The sequence below is a fragment of the Cynoglossus semilaevis genome, chromosome 4 (assembly GCF_000523025.1).
Source record: "Cynoglossus semilaevis isolate Cse_v1.0 chromosome 4, Cse_v1.0, whole genome shotgun sequence".
NCBI lineage: Eukaryota > Metazoa > Chordata > Actinopteri > Pleuronectiformes > Cynoglossidae > Cynoglossus > Cynoglossus semilaevis.
In genome coordinates this window covers 16,612,247-16,633,604 of record NC_024310.1, presented here as the reverse complement: position 1 = coordinate 16,633,604, position 21,358 = coordinate 16,612,247, and the positions used below count along the sequence as shown (strand labels likewise).

The 21,358-nt window shown below is 42.4% G+C and overlaps 1 protein-coding gene across 2 annotated transcripts in view; it reads left to right on the top strand.

Moving 5' to 3' along the window:
• The window catches only part of dscaml1 (Down syndrome cell adhesion molecule like 1), an 83,921-nt gene that overhangs the window by 14,261 nt on the left and 48,302 nt on the right, over nt 1-21,358 (top strand). For both annotated transcript variants that reach the window (XM_025055273.1, XM_025055272.1), the window contains exon 3: nt 5,106-5,252. In XM_025055273.1, coding sequence (XP_024911041.1) covers nt 5,106-5,252 — 147 coding nt within the window. The remainder of the gene's footprint in view (nt 1-5,105; nt 5,253-21,358) is intronic.

Genomic DNA, 21,358 nt, shown 5'->3' with positions numbered 1-21,358 from the left:
ATATATTCTCAGCAAACTGTCTATGCTACATCACTGAAGACAACAGTGAGATTTGACGAGTTAACCAATCAACCTGATACATCAAGACCATCAGTTTTGGGCTCTAGATACTTACATTTTTTTTTAAACTTTTTTTTTTATAAAATGTGTGTAAACAAAGAAAATGACAAGTCCATTTGGTCATAAATATGGTGACCTAATGGCCTAATTCACTAAGACTTTGTCTCAGTGTGATTGACATGTCTCCTGACGCCACGTCTTGTCCTGGTGGAATTAAAATCCTGTCTCAGACACAGTCACAGAGACAGTTGGTGTGGTTGACCTTTCACACTTAAGTGCCAAGGTCAAAGCTGGAGAGAGGCAGTGAACACACTGAGTAAAGGTGTTACTGCCGTTACAATTAGACAGGAGCGCGCGCACACACACACACACACACTCATGCAGTCACATACATACAAACGTAAGACAAATGACCTCATCTGACAAACAATGGAAACATGTGCGTGAACCAGTAAGAGACACACAAGTATATACGTGTTCTCTGTTTAAAATAATGGATGCATGTTTCCAAATGCACGCACACACACATACACACACCATACCATGCACACCAGCCTGTGAACAGCTCATGCCAGCAAGCCTCCTGTCTCCCAGTCTCTCCATCTGTCCATGGACTGGAAAGTCCCTTAACTACACACACACACACACACACAGACAGACACACACAACGTATTCTTACACAGAGAGCCATTTTCATCAAGCTGCCTCGTGGTGTTGTGTTGCCAGCTCCCTGCCTTGGTGTTTGGTAAAAAAAAAAAAAAAAGAACGTCAGCTACAGGCATGGAAACACGTGAACCAAATCGTAGTAGTAGTCGATATCACTGCATGGACCGTGCTGATATTTTGGTTCTTTTTAAACAGACATGTTTGGTCCAGTCAACATCCTCCCTTCAAACACACATGTATCTGTATATAAATCCAGAGACTCTGCAGGACACATCACATCACACAGACGCACCCACACCACGGCCTTCGTGGTCCCCGGAGAGACACAGTCCCTCCAGCGTGAGAGTGACCTTCTAGTCAGCCTCGGTGTTGGGATGACCTTCTCTCCCAAATAATTACAACAATTAATCAATTAAATGCTGAGGCAACCACAACTGCACAGCTCCATAACCGGGCTCCACGTGCATGTGTATAATGTGTGTGCACCTCATTACCTCCAGTAAGTATCTTTCTCCCATTCACACACACACACGTGCGCACACAGAATACTACACAACCCTGTAGTTGCCATGGGCGACAGAGGCGTGAGCGCTAGGGTGTGGCTGCCCCGTCTCAGGTGGCACGGGAGAATGATGACAGCCGACAGCTCACAGTGTGATACCCCCCCCAAAAATCTGCCACACCCCCACCTTGTCTCTCTCTGACTCTTCCTCTCTTTCCTCACATCCCCACATCCTCCCTGTTCCTCCCACTTTTTCTCACCCTTCTCCATGCACGCTGATTGTGGTCCAATAATAGCACCAGCACCTGTCTGGAAAGCTCTACATTTCTGAAAATCACCATGTGGGCAGCTTTTTGTCCCCTCTGATGTTTTTGGTTGACTCACCCGTCAGTGCTGTAATTCTCCCAAATTTATGACCAAGGTTTTCTCAAAATGTCCCTTTAAAATGTCATCCAATGGCACAAATACTGTAGCATTTCTTGACTTTTTCAATTTCACAAGGAATGTGATTTTTGTTAGTGAATCCTAGGCTTTATCTGCAGCGCCCCCTTTTTATAGATAGGGCACTGCAGATTCAACGCAGCACATTCGTAGCTATTGCTCCACAGAACTTTTCTTTTATTATTATTTATAAAAACATTCTGTATCATTGATTCAAGTGTTGGTATGAACACACATTTTCTGGAAACATCCATTCACTTTAATCTGCCATCTGTTAAGGAAATTTAACCTTTAATTTTAACCATAAACTGAAAGAAGTTTTTCTTTGTTTCTGCATTAAACACTGGACTTAGGATGATTTCTTTAAATTTTAATTAGTTTTTGCTCATTTGTGCTGTCCAGGCGAAATGAAATGAAATAACCATCCTCATAATTTGACGACTCGAACAACGTTTTCGGGCCAGTGCTGTTCTTCAAATATAGGCTGAACTTTCGGACACGTACGTGAGTCATTAGCAGATTGGGCTGGTGTTGTTTCTGATTCCCAGGGTTGGATTTTCTGTGCACCTAACACCTCCTTATACAAAGTTAATACATGGAATGAGGACACCTGTTCACTGAGATCACCCCATCTCCCTTCTGCCCCGACTAAAACACACAAACCCATGTTCAGGCCAAGACAGCAGGTGTTGAGATGTCATTCCTCCATCTGCCCTCCCATTCTCCTCACTGGCTGACATTTCCTTACTAACACTGTAAGAAGGGTCCCTGATCCCGATCCACGAGGCCCGCTGTTCACATCCACTCAATAATGGAGCCGCATCACTTTTTGTATTGTGTTATTTTACTCCATTTCTCTCTCTCCACTCTTGTGTTTTTACTGCTCACTTTATGAATAAATAAATGCAGTATTTGGTTTCCCATCGTTAATTATTGAAGCGACAGTGATACAGGACCTGCCTCCCAGTGCACCCAGTGCACCAGACCTGTGTTTTAGCTCGTTCCTAAGCAACCAGCCTGCATATAGTCAGGCATCAGTAACATCCTAATGATTCTGCTGCACATGTGGTGAGAGGCAGCGCAATTTACACCCAAATCAGTTTGGTTACCATTTATATTCTGTCACAAGGCTCTGGGGAGTGAATACGTAATGCTCTTTCTCCCTGTGTCTTTCGTATCTGGGAAGGGAGACGTGTGTTCGCTGATAACGCTGTTTTATTTAGACTGGTTACATGGTTGTTTATTTGACTGGTTTGAATGAACAGAGGAGTGGTTGAACAGCACATTTCTCGAGATTAGCAAATGTAGGACATGCTGGGGTCAAAGCATGGCGGTGACAAACCTGTGGTGACCTTGACTGGATTGAAACCACTGCAGAACTGACATGCGATGACTGTCATCAGCGGATCAAACGTGTACGAGCTGTCAAACTGATTTTAAACACTCCTCCAGAGGCCGGCCGGGCACTGGGGAATTTTCCTCCTGTATTGAGAAGAGACAGCGGGGTCAATCAGAGAGTAAATAAATGATTGATAGAATTGGCTGGGCCACAACAGCAGAGGCTACTCAGTCGATTGGGGCTATTGATCGGCAGGTAGAAGGCTTCAATGAGATGCAGGGGCTGGTTGAGAGAAAAATTGAAATGAAGTCTTGATCTGAATTATTTGTCCTTAAGATGTGATTTGTTTACAAATGAGACTTCAGCTCAGATTAAGGGCCTGGACATCAGGTGACTGATTTAATGTACTCACCAGAGGACATCTCACTGCAACCATCAATTTGGCTGCGATAACAAAGTAGCGTAGGAACAGCGCAACTGCTCTGAATGCCACAGTCGCGTAAAGTGTATAATACAAGGATAAATGTCACCGATTTTGAGAGAACAGTCCCTGCACGCCTCTGTTCTACGGCAAAGAAGAAAGACAGGTTCGAGGTTCAAGGCTCCGACAGCTATGAAAAAGTAGGAAGGTCGAGCGTGGAAGGAATCAAAGAGAGACTTAGGAGAATAAACCTCGAACTTTGACTTTGTCCATTTGGACAAGGACGCCTGCTCTGGTTCCACCGGGTTCCAGTGACAGTGGTTGCTGGCATAAAGCATTATTAATGACCGCGGAAACTGGCCTTCAGGCTAGGCGTTAATTATATCACTGGAGAGCAGGGGCAGTGAGTGAAAACGCAAGAGGGCGGGGCACCTCCTTGTGTGTTTGTGTGTGTGTGTGTGTGTGTGTGTGCGTGTTTTACCTTGTCAGGCCATTATTGTCCTCATTACTAAGAGAAACCTGGTCTGTGCATTTTTTAAACTGTCAAGGCGAAAACACTGAAATGAAAAGCTTTACGAATTTGACTTTTTCTCCCTTCTAATCGTGCATGAAAATATAGTCTAACGTTTTTATGTATTAAAAGGAAAAAAGGAAAGCTCTTTGACATACAGGCCTGGTTGTAGTGGACTCTTTATTCACATAATCTCTAGTCTCTGCTACACACCAAAATGAAAACCATCTATGTGATTTCACTATAATATATACTGTACATTTGACAGGTCACCCTGTGATTCAGCTTTCAATGTTTGTCAATAATCCACCATGTGACTGCATTAACTGGAGATATAATTGGGTGAGTCGCAGGCTACTATTTTTTTTTTTTTTCAACCGTTTGAATCACCAGCTTACTCTCCACCAGGCGCAGACTCACAGCCTGGTGCTCTGCCTGCCATGTGCAGGGGGTGTGTTTCTGCTGCCTGGCGCCTGCATGTGACAGTTCCATTGGCCGTGAGCAACCATCCACTCCTTCCCTGTCTCACAGCATCTGCGGCGTTGCTCTTTAAAAGGCTAAGGGCCACTCACTGTGTATACTCTTTAACACAACTCCAAGTCACCCCTAATAAGAGTCAAGTCGGGGGCTAAAGAGAGGAAGACCTTGTCCTCATGTGCTGAGACGCATAAACCCTACTAATGTTGGTTTGGAAGGCCTGCGTCTTGTTGCCATGTGCAGCAGGAAAAACAAAAATGAATTATAATGGGGAAGAGTTGAATGGCAAAAAAGAGTAAATGTTACAAAAAACTTTTTGGTGATTTTAATTATAGGTATACATTTAATTAGTGTCTGGTAATAATTAAGATAAAAAGTTCATTTTACAAATATAGAAATAAATTGCACTAAGTAAAAGAAAAATGTGTTCTGTTTAGATGATGATTTTCTCTATGGATTTATTCCCCTAAATCCTCTTTAATGCAAATGTGGATTATTATTTTTTTGTACATGTGACACCAATTTGAACCAATGATGCCCAGAGTGCATCGTGGGCTAAACTCATCTTTAGATCTAACTATTTCTCTGAATCTATGAAGTGGTTGAAGACGACACAATAAACAATGTTCACGTCTTTTAAACCTTCCAATGACCGACTGACCTAACGCTGAGTCTTCTCTCCACACAGTGTTCAGGGAGCCTTACACAGTCCGCGTGGCCGACCAGCGCTCTATGCGGGGTAATGTTGCCGTGTTCAAGTGCCTCATCCCCTCAGCTGTCCAGGAATATGTCAGCGTGGTGTCTTGGGAAAAGGACACTGTCTCAATTATCCCAGGTAAGACACTTACAGTTTCACCACAACATCAAGTCTGTTTGCTTCTCAAATGGCCAAATGTTTGATGGTTTCACACTCTGCTAAAATGCACTGTTGAAGCAGATGCATATTTGTGTGACCAAGTCTGAGCGTCGTTGTGTTTGATAGCTTGGTGAATATTGATAGGAAAACATATTTCATTTCAATACGTCCGTGGAGAAATTATTAGAGCGGCCTTTTTATTTTCAATTCCTCTGTAATGGAAATCTCCTCCCGCTTTGGCTCTGTTTGTTGACGGCCACTAATCGATGCTAACGTATTTATTGGTGTCACGGACATGTCCTGATTTGTCAGGGAGGAAAGACGGAGAAAGGCTTTAAAAAATCGCTCCAATCAGTCTAGTCCGATGAAACGGCCGTTTTCCTGCCACATCCCTACAGCCCCTCACTCACTAACTGACACCAGCGTTGTTAATAGCTGTGGTACAGGGATAAATCATTAGGCATTAGTGGAGGAGCTGTGTGTGTTGGTGTGTACTTTCTGGGTCTAATTCGATGAGTGATAGATCAGTTCAGTTGCTCCTCACAGTTGCCCCAAAGAGAGGGGCCACACCGGCAGGGCTCGGCTGTGTTTTCATTTGATCCTCCGCTCAGATCACTGCTGTTGTTTAACTGAAGCTGAATAACATTAGCCTGAAACTGCCTTAATGCTGCTGCACTGCTGTTTATTAGTTTGAACTTGTGCCATGTACATGTGTGTTTGTGAGCACACAGGCTTGTATGGTGTTCACATTTGCTCCGTGAGGGCACGGCAGATCGCAGGGAGTGGGATGAGACACTTTAGGTCAGGTGATACGTTCTGTGGCCTCTGCTCCTTATCCTCCTGTCTGAGTGCTGCGGAGCAGGCCTTTCATGTCTCTCAGCTGTGTGTGTGTGTGTGTGTGTGTGTGTATAGAGCTATGTTAATGTGTATGTGTGTGTTTTTCTATGGCTGTGCCCTTCACACAGACATTGATCCAGCTCCACTGTAGGGTTTACGTTTGTGTGCACAAAGGCATGTGGGTTTTTTATTTGTGTGTGTGGCCTGAGGGGGGTTTCCAGTCTGGATCGATAAAGCTTGCTGTTGGATTCCCCTCTCTCTTGTCACAGATCCCTCAGTGTGAGAGTCGTGAGGCTGGGGCAGCCTGTTTGACTGATAGCTGTGTGCATTTGCCTGCTTGTCTGTGTGTAAGTACAAGCCACTGTATCATGGCTGTGTGTTAAGAGCTCATTGGGACTATGTTATTGATCAGCTGATGGACACGTTGAGTAAAACATGCACATATGTACAAGCAAGTACACGTGCGTTAAGATTAGCTTACACTCATTGAGGACAAACAATCTGTCTGTATATCAGACTGTCTGTTTATATGTGCAGTATTTTTTGTCTTTATCCATCCATCCATCCATCCATCCATCCATCCATCCATCCAGTATTCTGCTGTTAAAACTGCTGTGCAACATCTGAATTAGCATTTCAAATTCATTTTGTAGCTTTTGTTTGTCATCTCTCTCTCTCTCTCTCTCTTCCTCTCTCACCCTCTGTCTCTCCCTTTTCTGCATAGCTGATGAATAGGTCTTAGTAAGTAGACAGTGCTTCTCTTCTTTTCATCCATCTTTGGCTCAAAGCCTCCTCTCATTTTTTTCCCCTCCCTGGTACTGACTGGTAGTTTGTGTCAGAAACTGTGGCCACATGTACGCTCACTCAAAGTCAGCATGCCACCCCCATCTCCATCCATCCATCCATCCATCCATCCATCCATCCATCCATCCTTGGTGGCATCCATTTACACTTTTTCTTTCATGAGTGTTTGAGACGCTCTCGTGGTTTGTCTTCATCAGGCACATTCAGTGCCAAGGTTCTGGTCTGACAAGATGTCACATGTCATAGCGACGACAGTGTCGGTCAATGAAGCCGAGTTTGAATGGGCTTTGATGAAGAGGCAGGAGGGTGTTTGCTGACAGCTGGCGTCACTGCAAATCGACCCTGCCTGGGTGTCATGTTGCTGTTTGACAGCCAGATCTGCTTGTGCTGACGCCTGTTTAAGAAGTTATGGGGGAGGAGGGTGAAGGAGAAGACAGACAGACAGACAGACAGACTGGTAGAGTGTTGTGTTTTGACTGGCTGTCCTAGATTATCCTCTCATGTCATACACTCCTGGCCCACCATTATCTTTTTATCTAACGCTCCTTGTCGTTCTATTACTCTCTCTCTCCCCTCCTTTCCTCTCTCTTTCTTTTATTAATCTTATCTTTTATTCATTTACTGGTGATGCTGTAGGTAGGGGAATTAGCATTTGTTTCCCTGTCACTTAGGGAACAAAAAGAGGATTCTTTACTGATGGATGTATATAAGGGAACTACATTTTTGTGCACCTGTGTGTGTGTGTGCGTGCGCGTGTCTCTCTGTGTTTGTGTGTAAGCAAGACTTTGTTAGTATCCATCTTCTCCTCCAGCTGGGGCTTAAAACAGTGTGAGTTTTATCTGATCACCATGGTAACATGTGCGAACCAGCGGGCGGAATGAGGAAGGTGTGAGGATGCATCGCTGCCTGATTTTTATTAGTGCATCACCACGGCTGAACTCTGGCTTTCACACACAAACAGTTCCATCCTTAGAAGTATAGAACCTGGCAACTTGGTTGCACTAAACCATTGAGCCTATGAGCTACTCTAGTGACACCTACTGGTCATTTTCATTTCTAAGCAGAGGGTAGCGTCACTGCAGACAAACAACCCAACAATATGTTGTACTCACCATGGCTGTGTGTGTGTGTGTGTGTGTGTGTGTGTGTGGCCACAGCTGCTGCAGCTTCTGCTACTGTCTCCATTTTGTCACCACTCTGCAGAGGCCGACTGCGCTCACTTCCTCTCCACTTATGCACTTTTCTCTTAACTTTACCCCCCGCTCCGTGCCGTTCTTTTTAGAGCCACTTATAAGGAGATGGTAAAGTGACAAAGCGTTGTCTTCTCCTTCCACTCCATCAAAACTGAGAAATACACAACAGACCGGACAAAAAAAAATTGCAGAATAGGCAGAAAAGGAGGGACAAAGTGGCTCATGCTAAATTATGCACATGGAAAAGTGGCTTTAGTGTGGAGAGCTTGATGGAAGATGGTTGGTAGTTGTATGAGGACATGAGTGTGACTATTGGCAGATGGGCTGATGTGTGTGTGTGTGTGTGTTCAGTTTTTTGTAGTCCCCACCACCCAAGGGACGAAGAGGAGTCCAGGGGCTTTAAAGCCACTGTGTTTTGCCATTAAAGATGCATCTGACAAGTGATTAGTCAAACCACTTTCCTTACATTCACACACAGTCAACACAAACAAGACAATGTCACTTATTTCATTTTTTTTTTTAATCAATTTTATACCCATCGATATCTGACATTCGACATTTAGGAACCCAATGTATGCATTGTATGTATCTTCTGCTTATGTTTAAGGTGATGGGAAGGTTGTGTGTGTGTGTGTGTTGTGTGTGTTATGGTCAGTGGAGGGGAAATTGGTGGCGTTTACTTATTGATGTGTGTTTACGGCCTGTGGTTTGTGTGTGAACCTGGCAGTGATGCGTGTTAGGTCGGGTTATTTATTCAGCGCTCGTGTTTGGATGTTTTACAGAGAGAACAGGTGCAGAGCGACTCTGAGCTCGCTCTGTTTGAGCACACTGTGTGTATGCGTGACCGTGTGTGTGTGCACGCGCGTGTGTGTTACTGAGACAGACAGAGAATAAGACACAGGGGCATTCACTGCTGGCCAGACACTGATAGCACCGCAGTCTTGATTTGTGGGAATGGCAGGAGTTTGGAAAGAAAAATTGGGATTTAAAAATTGTTTTTTTATTTTATGCTTTAATGCCTGTGAAACAAATGTACAGATACAGAAGACAGTCTGACAGACAGACAGACTGATAGATAGAGAGACAATGTATGCACAGGAATATGGATGTACTGGGTAGAGATTGAAATGGCGGGAGAGATGGAGGGAGATAGACGAAGAGAGAGAGGTAGGAAGTGAGAGAAGGCTGTGCACGAGGAGAATTTCAATGGCACTCCAATCATGCAGGCAGCCTCGTTAGCCCAGAGAACATTTGCATAGTGCTTCAGCGGATTCATTTGGCCTTACTCAGAGAAGATGGCTCCCTTTCCTCTCAGCTTGTTAGTTATTCATTAACCACACACACCACCAAGTTGCGCGAGTGCATGTAGGTGATTTTGTATCTGTGCGTTTGTTTGTGTCTGACCTATCAACAAACACGATTTTGTGTGTGTTGCCATGTATAGGTTTCAATGATTTTTTTGCATTTCATCATAATTAATAATGTCATTCTTCCCTACTGTTGGACTCACGCAGTATTATAAGCAGACACAATCATGTCACATTTTTTGCCAAATGCCAAAGTAACCTCACAGCATTACTCGTTGCTCATGGTGATCACTTCTTCATCACTGCTTGTCATCAACTCCAACTTTCTGAAATTGGCTGAGATGAGTAGTTTGGGCAGAAAGGTAAAGTGTAGTTTGGTGTTTGAATCGACCTGACATGCTTCAGACAACAAAAGTAATGTACAAATGAATCTGTAATGCAGTGGTGAATGTGGCTTGTTTTAGTAGTTGAGTAGTAGTACTGTTATTAGAAGATCAGTTGAAATGTTGCTTACTGATGGTTTCCTCCCATATTCCAAAAACATGCTCATTGAAATGGCACTTTACTGTATATTGGACAATATAAGTTGACCATAGGTATGAAAGTCAGTGTTAAAGGTTGTCTGTCTATGTGGACCTGTAATAGATCAGGCGGAAATTTTTCAGGCTCTACCTTGCCCTAACCAGGTGACCTGATTGGGATTGGCCGTAGAAGATGAAAGACAAAATAATTAAAGATTGAAACCTTGACGCATTAAAAAACTATAAATGCAACATGTATTGTAAATTTCAGGATTATGCCTGTCATGCTGCTGCTGCTGCTGCTGCCGCTGATGATGATGATGACGACCAACAGGTCAAAAACTTGTTTTGTCTTCCACAGTGGGGAGATATTGTTTTAAACAAAGGAAAAATAAATAAGGAGGATGGAAGCATTTGTGTGCTTGCAGACATGTATGTGCACATGCATATTTGTGTTTGAGCAGCGCGGTGGGGGCAGGGTAATATGAGAGATATCCTGTTCCAACACATCCCCTCTGGAGCTGACTTAATGACCCGTGACCTGAAGATGTACTGTACATGGTAGGAAAGGGGAGGGCGGGTAAGGAGGGACGGAAAGAGAAGAGTACAACAAGGAGAAGGCGCAGGAGGAGGAGGAGGAGGAGGTGGGAGGGTGAGGGAGCAGAAACAAAATGGATGTAAACTGCAGCAAATAAAGATGAGAGATGCAAATGCGCCTCTCCCTCCGCCCCCGTCTCCTCTATTTCTTTATTTGACCCCAGTCACATCCATCAGCTGCCAGTGCCCTGCCTCTTACCTCTCTTTGTCATCTTTGCAGCTTTTATCCACCTTCCTTAATTCATTTCTTTCAACAGGCCCATAGATCACAGCTAATCAAAGACAGGACTGAGACAGGAAACAGAGCTCTGACATGACATGTAGCACAAAAAAAGACACAGGCAGACGGAGCAAGACAGAGAGACGAAGAGCCTCTGAGGAGTTGGTGTGCTCCTGTTGGCTGTACACTACATTTAAGGGGGGGCGGGGGCGGGGGGTGTTAATGACTAAAGACAAGATTACTGGGAGCAGCATTCTGTCAGGGAGAAAAGCAGTTGAGGAAATGGATATTATTTTCAGGTGTTATCAAATGTAATGGTAGATAATGGCCTTCAAGGATTTTCACAACATCCTCCGTCTTTCTACTCTTCCTTCTTTATTTCCTTTCTGTATGTTTATTGGCACACACATCTGGTTTATGCAGGTGGAGCAAATCTGTCTGTCTAATCTGCATTAGGCTTTAAGAGCCACACATGTGACCTTTGTAATGACCTTTACCTGTAGTACGTGACCGAAACTCCTGGAATATTCATCATGTTTAGATACACTTTGAGTTGTTCGTATGTATTAATAGAATATTCTAATTTTATATTTTGCAGGTCTTAGATTCAGGACTAGAATTAGGGCCAGATTAGACTAAGATTTACATTACGCTTTGCTCACCTATTATATTTCTGTAATAATCAAAGTGAGGGTAAGTAAGGCTAGTTAATGCATTATGTCAACGACACCAACTTTGTGTGTGTGCACGTGTGTGTGTGTGTGTTAGAGTGAGAGGTTGTGTGGTAGTCTTTTCTGACCTCCCCCGGGAGCGGTGGTATCTCTCTGCTTTATTAATAGCTAATCAATGGCCTCTGTGGGATGTATGGGTCGCCCTCAGGACTCCCACAAGACGTATGCGGGATATCAGCATACACGTGGACCTCCCTCCTCCTGCCACCCCCTACCTCCACATCAATAGTTCAGATGAGTCAAAGAAAAATCAGGCATGAAAAGGTCACTTTATGACACATTTACTTCAAGATTCCATCATGTAACGTCCAAACAGCTGTGATCTTTTACAGACAGCAACACGTTTGTCCCGTTTTCTCACTAATTTGTAGCATCAACCGACTCCTCCATCCTGCCCACTTTTCCTTCACCTCCCGTCTCCTAACGTTGTCTTACTGTTTGACTTGACATTTATTCCGTTGTACCACTGATCAGGACCCGCTTCGCCGCCTTTTATTTTGCATCATTATTTTTTTCCCTGTTCCACCATGTCTGCCCTCTCACTACTTATTTCTCTCACCTACTTATTTCTTCCCATGCTGCGTTTTCGCTTTCTGTACAGTATTTTGAAAGTGCAGTGTGTTTTGTTGACGTTCATAACCATTGTTTTACGGAGCCTGGGGCCATGCAAGTTACTGTTCCTCTCACTCAGTCTCACTGGAGACATTGTTTGAAAACAGTAATGTGAGTTTTAAATACGACTTGGGAGATATTCTCTCTTGTTTTTTTTTTTCCTTTTTCCCTTTTTCCCCACTCCTTAGTCAATTCTCTGAGAGCTGTTGGCTCAGCTAGGGTTCTTCTTGCGTTGGGTGGCTCTGGTATTTTTAGAAGGTAGTAGGGGAAGAAACCTGTCACTAAATTTGAGATTTGTTGTCAACAGATTTTTCAGATTAAATTTTTATTTGCCTGCTAGTTGAATATACATCAAACTTTTAATGTGAGTTCATGTAGATTAGCAACTACAGCAGAAATGGTGAATATACAATTCATTCATCTGTTCATATTCTACTGCCTGGTCAGTTTTCCTGTCCATCATCACAGAGCCACACACACGGAGACGAACAACATTCACACTCACATTGGTCAATGTATTCACTCTAAAATTACACGGTCCATTTAGAGTGGGTGAGTAACCTAATCCTGCATATTTTGAGATTGTGGGAAGAAGTGGAGTACAAACCTGCAGACACTGGAGATGATGAAAACACTGTTTCAAAATATTAGGGATGGACCCAAACAACCAATGCTCCTACTGTTAGGCAAGAGCACCAACCACTGTCTCACTGTGTGCCCTTATATAGAGATATCATTGGTCTATGCGGACCCTCACATTGACTTAAACATTGGAGATTTAGTAAATCTGTGATCAACAGCCAATTACAGAAAGTCTACATTTCTTTCCAGTCAGCGATAATTTATTTCTGTTTTAATCTCAAATGTATTTAACCTAAAAACGCAATATTTTTTCGTAATGTTTGCAAGTTGTTTATCGTGCATGCAGAACTTTAAGGCTCACAGCAATGCAAAGACAGGACGGCATATCTTGTGTTGACAATGCCAAGAATACACACAGATATTTTTGACTCGTCTTCTCTTTAGGCACCCCCACTCACCAACAGCTACCATCTCCAGATTTTCCAATTCTATGTGTGTGTGTGTTTGAGTTTGAGTTTGAGTTTGTGTGTGTGTGTGTGTGTGTGTGTGTTTTTGCACCGCAGAAACAGTGTGCCCTTCTCTTGCAAGATGACAAGTGAACGCCTTGTTTATTTCTGCTGAGGGAAAACAGACTGGCATTTATTCTTTTGCTTCTTTACGTCTGCCCCCCCACCCCACCCCTCCACTCCTCCGTACTCTAACAACTGAAAAACAATGACTTATTACATTGTTCTAAATGTTGTTGAAATGTTTGTCCAGGTCTGGATGTTTTAACACCGACAAATGAAGTTAAAAAAAAAAAAATCACTGCCATATATGGGGTTATTTTTATTGATTAATAATAATGCTAATAATATACTGTATACTGTAGTTAATCTATATTGTAGTTTTTCTATTAAAGCACAGGGAAAATTTAGCACGGTCCATGAAAAGCCACACAAAGTGGTCACTTTCTAGGATGAAGGACAGAAATATTACTGAAGAACAACACCCTTACTGTTGTTCTTTGTCTTATTAAGGCCAGACAAATGTCACCGGAACTTTATTCAGATCTGAATGACTTTATTTATGCCTCCAATAGGAAGTGACCTATTTTTTATTGAATTTATGTCTGGGTTACTATTACACTTTCTTCACTACTACCTTTTTTTATGCCCATGGTGAACACACCCTCTGTGAAGGGCAGAGTGGCAGGTGGAGGGGTGGGTAATAGTGGCATCAGCTGATAGCGGGTGGACTGGAGTGTATGTTTTCCTCTCCAGAAGTCAACAGTGCGTAACGGTGTTCCACTAATAGGGAGAGTGCCTCTGCATACACGCAACGTGTTGCTGTGCAGGAAAGAACCATTCTGCTGCTGCATATCCCTGTGTGTGTGTGTATGTGTGTGTAGAGAGAATGTTCACAAGTGGTTAAGACTTGAATTAACGTTTAGGTTCAGAATTAGAACAAGGCTTTGGTTAGCGCTGAGGTGTTTGTTATTACGTCTGGTTTGGGACAGGGTTGTTCATCAGCGTCAGTCTGTAATACTGTGGTTTGCTGGGGTTGAATTAGAGAAATTGAGAATGCAGATGAAATCAGGGGGCAGCACAGTGGCGTGCTGGTAAGCATTGATGTCCTACAGCAAGGGGGTCACAGGGTTACTTCCAGAATTCTGCCCCTCGGCCCAGAAACGATGACTGAAGGTGTGGATGTGACCATGAAGGTAGGAGCTGCCTTTACCTGATGTCAGGTGATCGGCTGCAATTCCTCCCTGGACTGTGAAGGATGAAGGGGTAGAAAGATGTGAATAAATTAATCAAGGAATGAATGAATAAGAATGGAACTAAAAAGTTGATTCAAGAGGGAACGACCAGGTGACAGTGAAAGAAGCTGTTGCACAGAATTCCCATTTGTCCAAGTGCTGCAGTCCAGGTCGTTGTGGGTAAAGTGATGGTTTTGGTCTGTGGAAAAGAAAATGTCTTGAAGGAAGACGGCAAGCAGAAAGGAAAAGATGTGAGGCCGATGGTGGAGATGGGAGAGGGAGAGGGAGAGAGAGAGAGAGAGAGAACATAGGCACGCTTTCTTAATGGAGGTGTTTTTGCTTCACTAATTTTAGGGCCCATTTAATGCAGCGCTGCTCCCCCACTGTCTCTCCCATCCTCGCTCCTCGTCCTTTGTGCCTCACCCTTTCCCTCACTCTTCCTCTGCATCTCCAGTTAATTTAATGAAGGGTTACCAGATTGCTTTTAGCATTAATATTCCAATACCAAGTGATGTAAATAATGAATGCAGCCTCCCTCTATTCTCTCCCCCTCCGCGTCTCACACTCTCTGGATGATGTTGAGCCCCATCTGTCGTCTCCTTGGTGGCACAGAGCACTCCCCAAGGATGAGAGGGAAAAGTGGGATAAGGGGGGAGAGAGAAAAGAAGAGAAGGAGGGTGAAGGGTGAGAGAAGGGTGTGTTTTCTTCCTTTTTTCCGTGATTTTTTAAATTTTTTTCATATTTAATTTTGATTTGATGTAATGTCGGTTATAAGGTCATAAACTAGAGTGTTTTAATACGATTCTAGAAAATTGTAGATGTCAGATTTTTTTACATTCCTTGGATACTTTGTTTTTGTATCTGAGATGAAAACGTAATTTGTGACAATGACTAGGGTTAGACAAATGAAAACAGAAATATGACGATTCCAAAGCAATTTCTCAACATATCTTTCATTAAAGTAATACACATCAGTCAACAGTGTTTCCATCAGAGAATTCCTTATTTGGCAGAACTATGACAAATGTCTTTCACACCATAAAAACAAGTTGTAGATTCAATCATTTTAAGTTTTCTTAAACCTGATCAAATAAACAAATCTGTTGGAGATATCAATCTTTTATTAAAAAAAAATTACTTTGGCCTCTATCACTTAATTGATGTTCATGAAGAGTTTTGTTTTTATTTCTGAGATCCTCAGAAGGAATAATTGCCAACATTTTCTCAGGACACCATTTGGAGCTAATTTGATTTTAAAGTAGGTCGTAAAATGGTAAAATGACCTATGTTGTAAAAGTCACCCAGTCTTTCCTTTCATTCACAAACACTTATTGACATAGGGGTGCAGCAGAAGAGCAGTCTTCAGGCCATTGGAATGGTGTGCATGACATATACATGTACTGATGTGCTTTTATTGATCCATTGATTCGATTGATCCGGGTTTTCTTGGGCCCACATGACCCTAAAAGCTAACTGTAGAATTAGAAAAGAAAAAAAAACCTTTTTAATCTAAATAAGTTCTGGACTGGCTTTAGCTTTTGTCAGAATTATCAAGTGACCAATTAATAGTAATAAATGACTAAGTTGGAATTAAAGTAGTGTTTTATCATGTTGACCAGCTTGTGGATGTTCTTATCAATGAACATGGACTAAAATGGAAATTTAGATTACATTAAAAATAATGTAAATGTTCTAATATTTTGTGACATTTCTTGTGATAATATCACAAGAAATTATTATTAATAATAATAATATATTGTTTTATTATTATTATTATTATTGTTAGTAGTAGTACACATTTTGTTTATAATTATAATAGAAACAATTTATAATTTATAGAATTAAATCTCAACATAATTAGTTTGAATATATAGTTGTTTGTGTAGCTTCACTTAATGTGGAAAACATTGCACAATGTAATTGGATGCAGGTATTCAGTGGAATAGAATGTAATAGAATATCATAGAGTAGTACAGTGCATGTACAGTGTAGTGTAGGCCAGTTTAGTTCTGTTAGCATAGAATAGCACAGAATACAATAGAATGCAGTGGAGAAGAGTGTAGCAGATACCTCAAGAAAAAAAAAACAACTGGACAAATAAAAATGTAAAATTTACTACAACATTAACCAAACATCACTTAATGGAAGTGCAGTGATATAAAATACTTTACAGTATTGTGTAAATATTGTGCATCATTATGCAAAAATAAGAAGCTGTCCAGCTCTGAGTTTGTTCAGTAGAAATAGAAAAGTGTAAGAGTGGTATTAACGTCACTCCCTTACTGGTAGGAAATAGAAAAGTGTAAGAGTGGTATTACCTTACTGGTAGTTGGTGCATCATGAATGATGCTGTGGCTCAGCGGGTGAAGCAGATTGAGTAGGAATTAGATGGTCGGGGATTCAGTTATTCTGCTATTGCATGTGCAGAGCCTTTAATGGCACCTGATATTGGACTGTTTAAGGTGCTGCTCATACAAATGTATAGAAGAAGCCTTTGAACATGTATGTTAATGGATGTGGAGCGAGAGAGAGACAGACAGACAGAGAGAGAGAGCGCTCTTATGAAAAATGCTTTTGTCAGTTCCCAGAATTTGATTAGTTGATGGCTTCTGTTGATTAATACCAAACAGCCAATGTTCCCAATGTTCTGTGTCTAACTGTGTACAGGAATAAACACACCAACCACGCGCCTGAATGCACCAGGATGTTTGTATGTCTGGAGCTCAACGGGAAGTTGATCATTTCTGCGTAAATCTGAGCAGTGGCCCACAGTTTAACTTCAACACTGGTATCACAAAAGATGAATAATAGAGTGAGCTCTCCCCGGGCAGGCCAAATCTAAATTATAGATTTTTAGCTGTGAGATTGTGAGATAGAGATCCTGGGGATGTGGGATCAGAAGACGGTCTAAAATACAGGGCTCCTCCAAACCAGTATTGAGTGGAGCTAATTAATTTAGACCCTGCCAACAGATGGCTAAAGCCACATGGCAGCCATTGAGAGAGGCATTCCTCTTTCTCACTCACTCTTGCTCTTTTCCCTTAACTGTCTCACTCCATCCAACCAGCAGCACTCACTGTCAGCCCCTTTAGATGTGTGTGTCTTCAGAGTTGCCACCAGTGGCTGGATTATATGATGGATTTCTAGAGTGGATTGGCCTTTCAAGCTCAAGGTGGTCGTCTTAACAGAGCAAGAGAGAGAAAGACGACGAGGGAGTGGGGGAGAGTGGGGTTTGATATCAGCGTAAATAAAGGGAAGGAACAGTGGGAAAAGACAGATCAACAAATGTCAAAGAGCATCCTGAATAAAAGGCCACATTTGTCTGTGGCTTCCCTCGACCATGTAAACACCATGACAACATCCTATTGTGAGACCCACCCCTCCTCCCCAAGTCCACTCTCACACACATACTGTAGACACGCACACACATACAGCGTCACACCACACTACAGCCACTCTGTTGTTTCTGCAACCAAAGCCATTTCTGAGGAGCACTTGAGCAGGAAAACACATTAAAGTTTAAGTGGAGAAAAGAAGAAAGGACAGAGGATAGGGAAGCCCAGAGTAATCCTTAACTCTTCTTCAGTGTTTTTTTTTTTCATTAGGTAAAAGTAGAGTGCTGAAGATTATCAGGTATTGGGGAGGATATTGATGTTCAGTAATCAGTCAGTGCACCAGTGCATTACTATATACCAGTGCTTCATGAAACAGTTCTATCACCGTTGTTTGAATTAACACCCTTTAACTGCTGTCCAACGTCAATAATGAATGACTCTGCCTTTTTTGTTTTTTTAATGTCTTCAAAGACTGACTCTAACATGATGCCAAAATTAAAAGAAGAAAAATAAAGTGACGGACAGAGTGAGGGGAAAAATGGGGGAGATGGTGGGAGACAGATGGGTGAGCTGGCAAGCACAGGGCACACTTTGCATGCTAGTGTGTGTGTGTGTGTGTGTGTGACACACAATAGTGGTAATTATCTTAGCCGTTGAGAGCACAGAGGGCTTGGCAGTATTGCGTATGACGGGTAAGGTAGGGAGGGAGAGGGGAGGGGGGGCGGTACGGCACAGGCAGTCAAACAGTAATATAATCATAGTCCTTTGTGTGAGCAGGAGCAGAGGGCAGCTCAGTGTCAGCTGTTATTGAGTGCTTATTCCCTAACGGCCTCAGCATCGTGGCATTCACACACACGCACAAACACACACACACACACACACACAAATGTATAGCCATGTCCATAAAATCGCGCTGTTCATACGTTCATGCTCGGCCACATTCACACGTCACTTCACCCCAAATCAGTCACAGCTGAACCGTTATTTAATCCAAAGTTTGTGCAGTGAAGGTTTCCTGGTGGTCGTGACAGGTGAAAGTTTGATCCGCTCTTACAAAGCACTACGTTCACTATGGTAACAATAGTGTTTATGTTACAGTTGTCCTGACTGTAGGCTTTGTCCATTCATTTAACAGTTGTCATGATAGCACCAGTACATGCACGGACTTAATGGAGTCGATGAATCACGCTCTGGTAAAATCCCTGTAATCACTTCTGAATAGGAGCGTGTCTGTTGTGGTTACCTTATATTTGAGCCGGTCCCAATGCGGACACCTGAGGTCAGTTTGTAGCAGCAGGTCAAATGAGAAACCAAAGTGAAACCAAACCGACGAGTCATTTGAAGACTTCTGACATTCATTGATGGAGCTGGAGTATGGAAATTCTAGGTAAAAATGTAAATGAATGTAAGATCTTTTTTAAGGTGCAGCCTTTCACCATGTGGTTCAGTAAAGGCCTCACCTTCTAGAATCGATCACACTTTCTCAGAACCTTTGGGAAGATCATCATCAATGTGCACTTTTTGGTGATCGCCTCAGTCTGAAAAATGTTATTTACATATCTGACCAAAAGAATGAGCCATGAAGTTTGATTGGATTTTTTTACCTGGGCTGGGTTGGATTTAGATCGGGAGTTGCCATCTGAACTATATGGTGTGTTGGTGGCTACCAAGAATCTAACCTGGATTGCGTTATATTCTTCTGCCACCACTAAGTGGAAGTATATAGTCCTCATATGTGGACCCTTATAGAGATAAATGTATTATTTTGGTCTAGAAGACCCTAAATGTCCATATATGTGGACGCCAGGTCCTAGGAAGACACAGTAGGAAATTAATGAAGTATGTTCAGCTTATATGAGTAAATACATATTTAACATTTTCAATGTAGGTAGATCACTTTAGCCTGGTCCTTTGACTAGTGTCTCCCAAGCCAAGAAGTGCATACACCCCTGTTTTAGATGGTCCAAAATCTCACTTAGGGTTAGGGTCATTGAGGATTGTTATTATTATTATGTTGATTGGCAGAGTGCCCACTGCCCTCAGGAAAGTTTCACAGTTTGGATTTGGGTCTGAATTGGAATTCATTGCTGCTGTTGTGAATTCTACTATTAAAATGATAAGATTATTGTTACAATGAGAGATACAGTGTTCACAGTACTGTATGTACTGTATGTACAGTGATTGACGGGAGAGAAACTTACATCAAAGTGAGTTCCAAGGTTAAAGACACAGTGGAAGTCTGTCTGTTACAGATAAATAAAATAACACAGGGCAGATCTCAGACGTGACCTTCTAGTGTGAGGACGTAACTGGGCATAGAAAACACACTTCACACAGCCTCCTCGGTCTTTTCCAACACAACCTCTCTACGTCTGTGGCCCCTCACACAATCTCTCTCTCTCTCTCTCTCTCTCTCTCTCTCTGCAGGCAGCAGCAGCCCCGTTTCTACCTATTCTCAATGATAAATAAATGTTCACTTTGTCTTCTCATCAATAATGCAGAGTTACTTTAAGTGCAGGTACGGGGGCTTACAGCCTTTGTCTTTTTCTACTTTTGTACTCCTTCCTCACTGTGAGCCCTTGGTCTGATGGGGGAGGAGAGGGGAGGAGACCAACACAGAAAAACACTTTAGAATCTCTTCTTCTGTCTGAGTCTACCTGTGGCTTTGTCACACGGGAGCCTGGATTCCAGTGTGCAACAGGAGAGAGGATTTGAAATGTGGAAATAAGATTTTAAAACTCATTTGTAGTGAACTATTAAGCTTCATAATCCATAGTTTATTTCCAGTTGAGAACAAACTTGTTGTGACCCCCGTATTAATATATTTTATAAATATTTATATATATATATTTATTTTCTATTCTGCAAATCTGTGTTACATTATGTTTTCACTCATGTCCTTCAAACCAGACAGTGGTTCGCCGTGGTTCAAATAGATATTATCTGAGGGAACAAAGGTTTTTGACAAAAGTGAGTCAGGGTTTGGTGAAGGAAGCAGCGATTCTTCTGAATCACAGTCGTCCATGACTGCTTGAGTAAAAGGTTGCTGTGAAACTGATGTGATTTGCAGTGTATGCTGTGTGTCACAGCAAAACATCTGTTCTCACAGAGAGCCTTTGGGCACCTGTGTGTGTGTGTTTGTGTGTGTGTTTGTGTGTGTGTGTGTTTGAAAGAGGGTGGGCTGCCTTGTATCACTGTCAGTCATGGAGACAGAGAAAGACACTGATGTCGTTTCCCACTGACACTCATCTGACTCCACTGTCCTTAACTTCTACTCTGCTGCAGGCACATAGATATGAGTATCTCAGTGTCATGCAGTCACATCAAGTCCAACCCTGGCAGCCCAGTTCTGACCTAAAAGACCATTTCTCTCTCTCACAATCATTTTTTCTGAATCCTTCATCCTCTTCTCCCTCCTTTTTTATATCCTCTCCTCCATTTCCCTGGCCTTCAGTTGAATATCTCTTTATATTTAATGGATTCACTTGAGACACTTCACAGTTTTTATTTTCCAGAAACCAGTCATGTGTCATCAGTGTTTTTAACAGTAAAATGTACAATTTACATTTTACCTTTATTTATGTTGGGTTTTTTTGTTGAACCGC